Raw genomic sequence first — 11,839 nt, 5'->3', positions numbered from 1 at the left:
TTAGTAAAAACCCGAGAGTCCGATCTATAAAAGCCGCTCGACAAGCGAAAATTTTAGAAAAATATCACATGTAGTTTTATTAGTATTATTTATGTATTTTTTTTAATTTGATGTATTTTTTTTATTTTAATTTAGTTTTTATTTGGAAGTTTAATGAATTTTTTAAATTTTAATGTTGTTTTTTAATTTTATGTTTAATTATTTAAATGAATTATTATTTAAAAAAACAAATAAAATTAATAGTGACTGGACGCCAGGTGGTACATAACGCCTGGAGGTGGAGAGTTATGACTACACCATGTTTTTGTAAAAAATCATAACTCTGACTGGGCGTCACGTGGCGCATAATGCCTGGGAGTGGAGAGTTATGACTACGCATGGTCTAATCCTATAAACATTTTATAAACACTTTTTGCTTTTTTTATTTTTTGTATATAAATAATCCTATAAACATTTTATAAACACTTTTTTGTTTTTTATATAAATAATCCTATACACATTTTTTCTGTATTTATATAATCCTTTTAAACAGATTTTTGTATTAAAATAATCCTATAAACATTTTATAAACACTTTTTTTAATTTATAAAATTAAGTATTTTATGTAATGAACAAGGTCATTACAAAATACTTTTGTAGTTGCAAAGATAAATACAAATACTCCATCAAGTATATATTAAATCAGTTAGATCTAAATTATCCTCATAATCTATCTATTTATATAAATGTCAACAAAAAAAAAGTATACGGGTCACTCTCACTCTCACTCTCACTCTCACTCTCACTCTCACTCTCACTCTCTTGTTGTTGTCAACCCATCTCAAGTCACCAGCTTTCTTGAGTTGTGATTTGTTGTTTCTCATACGTTTGACCCGAATTTACGGGTATGAATCTCACCAAACCCATATAGTCCTTAAATGAGTTATAACACCTCATTTATTTGTGAAACATTTTCATAATCAAACAATAATTTACACGGGCCATGGGTCTTACCAGCCCTTAAACGGGTTATATCTCAATTATTTGTGAAATAACTCATTAATAATCAAACAATAATTTTCGCGGGTCATGAGTTTCATCAAACCCGGATAACCCTTAAATGAGCTATAACATATTATTTATTTATGAACTCTTTCATCATAAAACCTTAATATAATTTATCTCCTCTAAATATTATTCATTGCCGGTCTATCCTCCATATTCACCGGCTAACTTCTGATTACCACCCACCATCGTTAACCTCCAATCTTATGCATTAACCATCACCGTCACCTATATCAACCGCCTCTTTTTCATAAGACAAATATTTGTGTTCATATTTGTTCGTTTAAAAAATCAACATGGTCGTGCCCGTTTATCTTCGTTCGTTAAAAATCTAAAAAATAATATAAACATCCGTCCATTTTTCATAAAACAAATTTTTGTGTTCAATATGCGTTGTTGTAATGACCGTAAATAAAATGAAAAACACTTTTTGACAGGTGAAATGGGATGATTGGTGAAAAGAAAAACTCGAGCACGTACATGATTGAGAAACCAAAGGTCCATTTTGTCGTTGGAAACTTCGTGTGCATCTTAAAAACACGCATAATATAATATTTAACAAATGGTTAATTTTGTAGAATAGTAAAAGTTGTTTTGATTAAGTCATTCTAGTTTAAAAGGTGTAAGTTATTTAACTTTTATATTTTGTTCAAATTATAGGTTTTATTGTTTTAACATGGCTTTTTTTAATTTTTCAATGAGGAAATCTTTTTATCTTTTTTTTATATTGATGTGGAGTGGTGAAGTGGATTTTTTTTACTTTATTTTTAATATACTTAACGTTTTTTTTATATTTTAAAAATATCACTGTATATATATGTATGTATGTATGTATATGTATTGCAAATTCTGACCTCCGACCTTCTCTTCCATTAATTTCTTGACGCAAATAGGGCTCGATTTGAAAATTTAGTGACACAAACAAAAATTGCATTAATAACCTAATTGAAACATTTTTAAAACTTTATTGCTATCATGTGACATTTTTCCAAAAAAAAAAACCAAATATACTCATTAAGAGTTCAAATATTTATAATTTAAATTGGATCGTTTATTTAGACACAATCTATATATAATTATACAATCTATATATATAATAGATAATGTTTCAATGCTTGATGATTTTACAAAAAATTTATAAGAAAAAGCTATTTTGTGCCCTATTTGTGGTGACTTAGAGGAATATCCCTGTTAGTTCGATTTTGTGTCCTATTTGTGGTGACTTAGAGGAGTCAGTGGAACACATTTTTATTTCGTGTGGTTTTGCTCAATCATTGTGGAGCGTAATCTCACTTTGGTGTAAAGTGCCCCCTTTTTTGTTGTTTAGTATTCGAGACTTGTTGGAGCTTCACAAGTTCTCGGAGCTTTCTAAGGACAAAGCTACCGTTTTTCAAGCGGTTTGTCTAATAGCGGTCTGGTGCTTGTGGAAGAAAAGGAATGCCCTTGTCCATGATGGGGTTCCCATTAATCTGTCAGGTTTGATGGAGGAAATAAAAGTATTGGGGTTTCTTTGGGTCAAGAATAGGGGTAAGATGAGGACTACTTGGGAGAATTGGTGTCGGTTTAAAGTGTAAAGTTGGTTGGTTTTGTATTTGGGTGTTTTTTCTTATTTGGTATCTTGGTGTTGTATTTTTTCTAGCTTCTTGCTAGTTTTAGTATATTAATCTTTGTTGGTCGTTCAAAAAAAAACAAAAAAAAGCTATATAAGCACAAAGAACGAGGTTGTTCAAAAGAAAATTAATGATAATTTACTATCAACTACAAGGGTTCTAATGAACAGAAGGAATAGTTTTCTAATAGTAATTATTAGTTAGATTAGCTAAACGACAACTTTGTTGAGATGACATGATACTTTAAAGATCGATTAAACCACTCTTCACTTATATTAAATTTGTTAAAAACAGGCATTGAATTATGCTTTTATAACAGGTTAAAAGGAAAAAAGAATATATTAAATTAACAATTAATAAGGGTGAGATGAAGTTAAAATGATTAAATCATTTCCTTTTAGAGGTGCACAAATCGGTTTTTTTAAAAAAACCGGTTCGGTTATTAACCGGACCGGTTAATAACCGGTTTTTGTGTATGAAAACCATAACCGGTCAAACCGGTTAGGACCGGTTTAGGAACCGGTTAGAACCGGTTAATAAACCGGTTTTTTATTAACCGGTTTTTTAATAACCGGTCTAACCGGTTAACCGGTTTTTTTTTTTTTTTTTTTTTAAATAACCATTATTTTTTCACAGTATAAACAAACCGGTAACTACAAGGCAAACCGGTAACTACAAGCATTAAATCGTTATCGCATATTCGTAACTCAAAAATACATAACTTTCATTTATAGCTTTTACATTAAAAATACAAACATTAAATCTTTATCGCATATTCGTAACTAAAAAATACAAACATTAAAGAATGCTTAGACACGATTACATTAACAACTTACTGTTTCTTACTCATTATTTTCCTCGCTACCCGATCCCGAGCTATTCCTTAGGTAATCGTCGTACGCGGCTTTTTCATCGGTCATTGGTTGAGTGTGTCCTTGATTGACCTCGTCTTCATACAAGCCCGCCTCATAGTCCATTTCCCCCTCGAGTGAGCGTTGATGTTGTGCCCTATCTAAAGAGTCCAAGTAATCCTTGTAGCAAATAGACATCTCTACAGCTGGTGGAGTGAGTCGAGTCCTCCTAATCGATATAACCCTGCCAGAAACAGAAAAAGCAGACTCCGAAGCTACCGTGGAAGCTTGGACCGTTAGTAAATCTTTGGCCATGGCGGCGAGGATCGGAAACTCATCCTCCTTACCTCTCCACAAACATCTATATATAGTTGAGATGTCTATTTGACCGTTAGTAAATCTCTTAGCAAATATAGCCGTTTTTTTCATTTTTTGACCGTTTTTTTTTTATTTACCATTCTACCCCCACAAACATCTATATATAGTTTAGGTTGGGTATTGGTTAGAACAACATCACTTATTTTTCTCTCTTTAAGTTGCAAATACAAAACTTTTCTTTGTACACATAGTCAGTTAGAGATACAATACATTTAATCATGACCTTACATGTTTATTGCTTAATTTATTTGTACTTTTATTATTTAGACATCTCGTATATTATACGGAGTTCTAAACCAGTTAAAATATAAACTAGCATATAACGAAACGATTATAAACATAAATGATGAATTGCTAGTGAACAAATTACAAACCCATGACTAAGGTTCATATTTGGTATCCAACTAACTAAATAAAATATTTTAATCATGGTATCATAGATAGCTTAGAACTCCGAGTTTATCTTATTTATCTTTTGTACTGTAGTCAATTAGAAAAAAGATAAAAACACGTTTAATTCACAGTTTTACTTTTACCCAACTTTGAGCTTATTATGGCCGGAAAAGTGACCGACTCGCCGGCGATTGGAATCGATCTCGGAACAACTTACTCATGTGTTGCCGTTTGGAAGCACAATCGGATCGAGATCATACCTAACGATCAAGGCAACCGTACCACACCTTCCTCTGTTGCTTTCGTTGATGAAGAGCGTCTGATCGGTGATGGCGCCAAGAATCAGCAAGCTATGAACCCTGCTAACACCGTATTTGGTCAGTATTTTTTACTACTGAATGCTGATTATCTTATTGTGATCATTATAATAATAAGTTGTGCGTACGTCAATGAAATTTGGATCAATGAAGTTTGTGGAATTGTTATTAATTGATGAATAAATATATCAAGCAATTGCTTATATTTAGGGTTTTAACTTTAAGGTTAGGGTTTAAGTTCTAAATTATAATTAACAATGAGTAGTGGTTTTGTCTTAACTAATCATGGATTTCCAGGTGCTAAGAGGTTAATCGGAAGGAGGTTCAGTGATTCCAAAGTGCAGGAAGAAATCAAGTTGTTGCCCTTTAAGGTCATCAAAGGGTCTTCCGACACACCAAAGATTGCGGTTACTTACAACGGTCAAGAGAATAAGTTTTTGGCTGAGGAAATTTCGGCAATGATTCTTGGAAAGATGAAAGAAACTGCAGAGGCGTATCTTGGAAACGTTGTTACGCATGCTGTGATAACTGTCCCTGCTTATTTTAACGATTCGCAACGGCGAGCTACCAAGCGCGCTGGTACTATTGCTGGATTAAACGTCATTCGTATGGTCAATGAGCCTACAGCTGCTGCAGTCGCGTATGGGCTAGACAATAATTCGGATATTGTTGGCAAGAAGAACGTGCTTGTATTTGATCTTGGTGGTGGGACTTTTGATGTTTCTGTAATGACAATTGATGAAGGGGGTGTTTTTGAGGTGAAAGCTGTTGCTGGCGACACTCATTTGGGTGGTGACGATTTTGATAACCGTATGGTGGATCACTGTGTTATGGAATTCAAGAGGAGATGGGATAAGGACTTGACGGGTAACCTACGAGCATTGGGGAGGTTGAGGTTGGCTTGTGACAAGGCAAAACGGATTCTCTCGTATGCTACTCGGACGTCAATTGAATTGGATGGATTACATGAGGGGATTGATTTTTCTATGAAGTTTACTCGAGCTAAATTTGAAGATCTTAATATGGGTTCGTTTAATAAGTGCATTGATATTCTGGAGGCATGTTTAAATGATGCTAATATGAAGAAATCATGTGTAGACCAAGTGATTCTTGTTGGTGGCTCAACTAGGATTCCAAAGGTCCAGCATATGGTGCAGGAATTTTTTGATGGCAAGGAGTTATGCAATAGTGTAAACCCTGATGAGGCTGTTGCATATGGTGCAGCCGTTATGGCTGAAAAGGTAAGTAATAAAGCGTGTTCAAGACGTCACTCGTTTATCTCTAAGTATATTTGGTGTTGTGATTCTGCAAAACACATCAATCCTTAAGAGTATATGATAACCAATCCATATATTATGGTAGCTAACATTGGAATGTAAGTAAGTGTATATACTTCTTTATAGGTAAAATGTGGTGACATTCTACTAGATGCTTAGAGGTTTACTTTTGGTATGGCTCTTATGTATGGATATTGAATGGTTTGAAACTTAAAAGTTAAAATCTTTTGTCTGCGGTTGTCAAGTATGATTTGATAAGCCTACTTTAACTGATATTTTTTGTTTATTTGAAAAATGGTTAAAAAAAACCAAGATACTTGTATTGGATTTCATGATTTACCGAAATCATATGATGCAAATTTGTGATACCTTAGTCCATGGGGTATACTATACATTCAAGCTCCCAAACTCACCACATTATCTACTTTACCTCATTTCACTTCATATCATCCTAAAGAAATTGTTTAACACCCATATACCTCGCTTTATTTATTGTAAAATTGATCTTAAATATTATTGTTGTGTGCGTGTAGGATTTTGACCCTAATAACATTTTAGCCCATCTTGCAATTAAAGCCCCTTAATCCATAAAGGGAGTGGTATTCCATTCGTTAACCTTGCCGACTCAGCTTTAACACTTGGACGTTAAAGTATACCCTAGGCCTTACATTTCTTGCTTTGTTCAATTTCAATTCCATTTTTTTGGATTAATTTTGAATGTAATTGTGGGTTTCTTAAATGATACACCTACCTACCCATTGTTTTCTTAATTTGTCTTGCTTTGTTCAATTTCAATTCTATCTTTTTTTGGATAAATTTTGATGTAATTGTGGGGTTATTAAATGTATCATGAAGAAGATATACACCTACCTACCATTGGTTTCTTGTTTTGTTATTTGGAATTCATGATGCTTTCTTTAACTAGAATAATTTTTTTTAATGGCTTACATGACTTTTATTGCGTGTACGTCACCCTCTCTAAAATGCTATGAAAAGGGTTTTTAAAATGTGCACGTACTTTCAATTCTAATTTTAACATAAAAGTTAAAATGTCCAACAAAATTCATAAAACTTTCAAAGTGTCCAGTAAGAGTGAATGTCTCTAATACATTCTTTGTTGTATCATTTGGGTGACTGTGATCGTGTATTGTCAATTTATTTTTAACCCAAAAATGAAAATTTAGGTAGAATTCCGCACAATTATATGCCTCCCCAAACCATATTAGCAAAAAAAAAAAATTCAGTTATAAATGTTCTATGGTTTCAGTTATTTCACCACAAAGGGCACTCGTACGTTGTACGTACATTCAAGTTTCTCATTGCTCACAAATCACATTAGTCATGTAGTGCGCTCAGTTGTCGAGCTAGCCCCATCGCACATCTACCGCTGTATGCACTTGTTCAAGTACTCCACCATTACCAAGTGCCTATCTACTAGACTATGCTGTATTAAAAATATATAACATAATGACATTGTTATGTTAAGAGAAATTTATTTGTTATATTATAAAAAATACTGATATTGTGTTATCTTTTAATTAATCATTGCTTTTAAAAAAACAGCTTATAACCAAAGTTATGAATTAGAGCTCGTTCTCGAGTCTGTTCTTTAACCAAAAACAATGAACATGAAAACTTAAACGAACACTTGTTCGGTCCTTTAAATATGAGACGTGGGCAACTGAGCATGTTCCTTTAATAAATAATAAGACTTTTTTCTTTAGTGTACAAGAGAAGTCATCGTGAAGAAAAATAAAGCAACACGCTTTTAGTCTTTTACCTCCCTTTCAACTTTTAATTGAGAAGTTTCGGTTGGAGATTGACATAGATTCAAACTTGTTTCTTGTTTTACTGTTTTTTCCCACTTTTTGAATTTTGATCATTATGGCTGGAAATGGAAACGACTCACCGGCGATCGGCATCGATCTCGGAACAACTTACTCTTGTGTGGCCGTTTGGAAGCATAATCGGACCGAAATCATACCTAACGATCAAGGCAACCGTACCACACCTTCATGTGTTGCTTTTGCTAACAAGGAGCGTCTGATCGGTGATGGCTCCAATAATCAACAAGCAACCAACCCTGCTAACACCGTATTTGGTTAGTCTACTTGTTTCTTCTTTCTATTTTCTACTGAATTTGTTATGTTTTTAGCAATCATCTAAGAAAATATACATAAAACCTGCTGAACAAATTGTATGTACGTCAATCAAATTTGTAGTCTGATCTTAAGGAAATTGTACCTCAGTGAAGTTTCTTCGGTATTGCTCATGCTTAAGGTTTTTGGGTTTTAGAGTAAGGATTTAGCAATAGTTACTGTCACTTGCACTGCTAACAATGATTCTTATTATAAAGGTTCAAGTACTTATTATTGATGCTTATTTACATCTTCAAATGCTAATAGGTTGATTGGAAGGAGATTCAGTGATTCCAAAGTGCAGGAAGACATCAAGTTGTGGCCTTTTAAGGTCATACAAGGATCTGATGACACCCCAAAGATTGTCGTCACTTACAAAGGTGAAAAAAAAGAGTTTATGGCTGAAGAAATTTCTTCAATGATTCTGGGAAAGATGAAAGAAACTGCTGAGGCGTATCTTGGAAAGGTTGTTAAAGATGCCGTGATAACTGTCCCTGCTTACTTCAACGATTCACAACGTCAGGCTACCAAGGACGCCGGTACGATTGCTGGACTAAACGTCATTCGTATGATCAATGAGCCTACAGCGGCTGCAATCGCGTATGGTCTAGACAACAAATCTGACATCGTTGGCAAAATAAATGTGCTCATATTTGATCTTGGTGGTTGGAATTTTGATGTTTCGATAATGACAATTGAGGAAGGGGGTGTATTTGAGGTGAAAGCTGTTGCTGGTGACACTCATTTGGGAGGTGAGGATTTTGATAATCGCATGGTGGATCACTGTGTTTTGGAGTTCAAGAGTGTTAGGATTAAACGCACACACGAAACCGAACACGACACGAAAGCAATAAACGAACACGAGGATTTAACGTGGTTCGGTCTAAACTGACCTACGTCCACGGGTGGCAACTAGGTATATCTTTATTGAGTGACCAATATTACAAGTACATAATGTTGTTTTATATAGAGACTGAACTAGGGTTAGTAAATTATTATGCAAGAAATCTAAACCGGGCCGGGCTTGGCCCGACCGCCCACACCCGTCTCCTCTTTTGACTTCATATAATAAACCGGGCCAACAAGGCCTACGAACCCAACAATCTCCCACTCGGAGGCCTTGAGTACTCTCGTCTGTACTCCTGATTGTACTTCTGTAATCTGAACATTAAACTTCTTCTAGTTGCCACCGCCTTCTCATCAATTAACCTGAAGGCCCGTTGAAGCTCCCAGGAGCTCCAACACGTCAGTCACGGCTGAAACTGCCCCTGACCCATTCTCTGTCCCTACCGGCTCCCACTGTAACGAACTACCGGATCCTGAGATAACCTGAGAACAAACACTCTCCATATTCAGCAAGTAATTCATTGGAGAGACTTTTACAGCTGGAATACTGGTTTTCTTAATCCACTGTCGACCTGGAACTGTAACTGAAACACGACCTGTGCTCCCACTGTCACGATGTCCCCCAACTGATTTAACCTTCCTAGCTCGTTCATCCTGAATCTTCACTTTGGCTCTGGGTTTGTTACTTGCAAAACGAACCTTCTTCTGCCCACGAGATTCTGTGAACCGGATTTTGTCTTTCACCAAAACTGGATCCACTCCTTTCGATGACATGCCGACCATATACAATGAACCAATTTTCTTTCCACGAGCAACAACGAGATTCCCTTTGACTACTTTCCACTGCCCATTCCCAAACTTAACATCGTGCCCTTGGTCATCCAACTGCCCAACTGAAATCAAACGTTTCTTCAAACTTGGAATAACCCTCACGTCTTTCAAAGTCCAAGAAGTACCGGCTGAAGTTATCAAATCAACGTCTCCCATACCCGTAACCTCTAAAATATCATCATTCGCTAGTCGAACCTTTCCAAAATCCCCAAATTTAAGATTCTTCATCGTTTCACTACAGTGAGTGGCATGAAACGATGCACCAGAATCCATCACCCAAGCATCAACGCTACTCTCAACACTACAAACCAAAGCCTCATCACTACTGACCCCGTCATCTGTGTCGTCTTCTGTAACGTTCACCTCTTTCTTACCATTCGGACACTGATTCCTGAAGTGTCCTTTCTCTTTACAACCCCAACAAAGAGGAGATGGAATAAGGACTTGACTGGGAACCAACGAGCATTGGGGAGGTTGAGGTTTGCTTGTGAGAAAGCAAAAAGGATTCTGTCATGTGCTAATCAGTCATCAATTGAATTGGATAGCTTGCACGATGGGATTGATCTTTATATGAAATTTACTCAAGCCAAATTTATAGAGCTGAACATGGATTTGTTTAAATCGAGCATCAAGACCTTGGAGACTTGTTTAAGTGATGCTAAGATGAAGAAATCTTGTATAGATCATGTGATACTTGTTGGTGGCTCAACTAGGATTCCAAAGGTCCAACGTATGTTGCTGGAATATTTCAATGGTAGAGAGTTATGCAAAAGTGTGAACCCTGATGAAGCTGTTGCTTATGGTGCAGCTGTTTTGGCTTCTAAGTTAAGTGGTAACACTGAGAAGAGTGTTCAAGATGTCGGGTTACATGATGTCACTCCTTTATCACTTGGTGTAGGTGTAAAAGGACACAGATTCGGTGTTGTGATCCCAAGAAACACTCAAATACCTACAAGTAAGTCCCGAATATATGTTACAGCTTCGGATAACCAATCTGAAGTCGGGATCGTGGTTTATCAAGGTGAAAGATCCAAATGTACAGATAACCATTTGTTGGGTCAGTTCATAGTTTCTGGAATACCACCTGCTCCCAAAGGAGTCTCTAAAATAATGGTATACTTTGAAATAGATGCCAACGGTATCCTCACCGTCACTGTTGTGATTACATCCACCGGTAAGATTGAGAAGCTCACAATTAACGATGCCAACCGAAGACTGTCCAAAGAAGTGATAGAGAAGATGGTAAGTGATGCTGAGAAGTACAAACTTGAGGATCAAGAGTTCGAGAAGAAAGCAAGAGCATACAATAAATTAGAGGATTGCGTGTACACCATGAAGAATAAGATCAAAGAGTACAACATCAAGAAGAGGGAGCCCTCGGAGACCATGAAGGAAATGGAGAAAGCGATTGCTGAAACGAGCAAGTGGCTCGGCGACAACCATGATGCGCCTTTTGCTGAGCTTGACCTTAAGAAGATGCACCTCGAATTTGTTTGCAAGCCGCTGTTTAGGTATAAGAATAAGGTTGCTGAATATAATTAGAATCTAAGCTTGTGTTCATATCTTATTCCGCTTAATCTGTCATCTTTTATCATTATTATATATCAGTGGTTGCTAAATAATGGAATGTAAGTTGATACTTCTAAAGGTTAAATCTGGTAGATGCTTTGAGCTCTACTTTTGCCATGACTCCGTATGTATGGATGCTAATTAAATAGTTAATAATTTATAGTTAAAGATATTCATATTTTGTTGCTTTGTTGTGAAGAATGCACTTGATAAGCAATTACGTGACATACCAATTGATAGATGGTGTTTTATTATGTGGAAAGTATTGCAACAGAGTTCTGTGCATAAAACTGGACACTTGTATTGGATTTTATTTGCACTATGTGTTGACGATCACTATCCCTATAAAGTGTTCTTATTCTTAGTCCAATTTATTTTTTCTTTGGTTTCCTTGTTGAATTGTTATTTATCCTTGATTATTACTCATAAAGCAACCAATGTGTAAAATACATATCACATTGTACAACTAATTATGCTCACCGTATTTGATAATTGTAAGTACACAAATTGAATAGTATTTTTGTGAGGGCAAAATTTCTATCATTAACATATAATTACGGTATATAAGCATATACGGCCGGCATA

At 35.5% G+C, this 11,839-nt stretch overlaps 2 protein-coding genes across 3 annotated transcripts; both read left to right on the top strand.

Moving 5' to 3' along the window:
- The first annotated feature begins 4,436 nt into the window (after positions 1 to 4,436).
- LOC143573372 (heat shock cognate 70 kDa protein-like) lies at positions 4,437 to 5,921 on the top strand. The gene is made up of 2 exons (XM_077058269.1): positions 4,437 to 4,653; positions 4,891 to 5,921. Exons 1-2 carry the CDS (start codon positions 4,437 to 4,439, stop codon positions 5,919 to 5,921), a joined length of 1,248 nt encoding a protein of 415 aa, XP_076914384.1.
- Positions 5,922 to 7,754: 1,833 nt separating this feature from the next.
- LOC143573346 (heat shock cognate 70 kDa protein-like) lies at positions 7,755 to 11,615 on the top strand. 2 transcript variants are annotated; one of them, XM_077058249.1, is made up of 4 exons: positions 7,755 to 7,971; positions 8,266 to 8,813; positions 10,112 to 10,509; positions 10,900 to 11,615. In XM_077058249.1, the coding sequence occupies exons 1-4, from the start codon at positions 7,755 to 7,757 to the stop codon at positions 11,225 to 11,227; spliced, it is 1,491 nt and encodes a 496-aa protein (XP_076914364.1). In that variant the 3' UTR covers positions 11,228 to 11,615. The 2 variants fall into 2 exon arrangements, with proteins under 2 accessions (XP_076914364.1, XP_076914363.1); XM_077058248.1 differs by having other exon boundaries at positions 10,112 to 11,615.
- The last annotated feature ends 224 nt before the right edge of the window (positions 11,616 to 11,839 follow it).

This window comes from Bidens hawaiensis, unplaced genomic scaffold (genome assembly GCF_021521415.1).
Source record: "Bidens hawaiensis isolate Kalapana, Puna unplaced genomic scaffold, B.hawaiensis_p1.1 tig00026395_1, whole genome shotgun sequence".
Lineage (NCBI taxonomy): Eukaryota > Viridiplantae > Streptophyta > Magnoliopsida > Asterales > Asteraceae > Bidens > Bidens hawaiensis.
The sequence above is the reverse complement of the archived record's forward strand: the minus strand, read 5'-3'. Positions and strand labels throughout refer to the sequence as shown.

Coding starts and splice junctions, on each gene's coding strand:
- LOC143573346 (XM_077058248.1), top strand. CDS start 7,755: ATGGCTGGAAATGGAAACGACTCACCGGCGATCGGCATCGATCTCGGA. Junction 7,972..8,265: donor CCCTGCTAACACCGTATTTG/GTTAGTCTACTT, acceptor TTACATCTTCAA/ATGCTAATAGGTTGATTGGA. Junction 8,814..10,111: donor GTGTTTTGGAGTTCAAGAGT/GTTAGGATTAAA, acceptor ACCCCAACAAAG/AGGAGATGGAATAAGGACTT.
- LOC143573372 (XM_077058269.1), top strand. CDS start 4,437: ATGGCCGGAAAAGTGACCGACTCGCCGGCGATTGGAATCGATCTCGGA. Junction 4,654..4,890: donor CCCTGCTAACACCGTATTTG/GTCAGTATTTTT, acceptor ATGGATTTCCAG/GTGCTAAGAGGTTAATCGGA.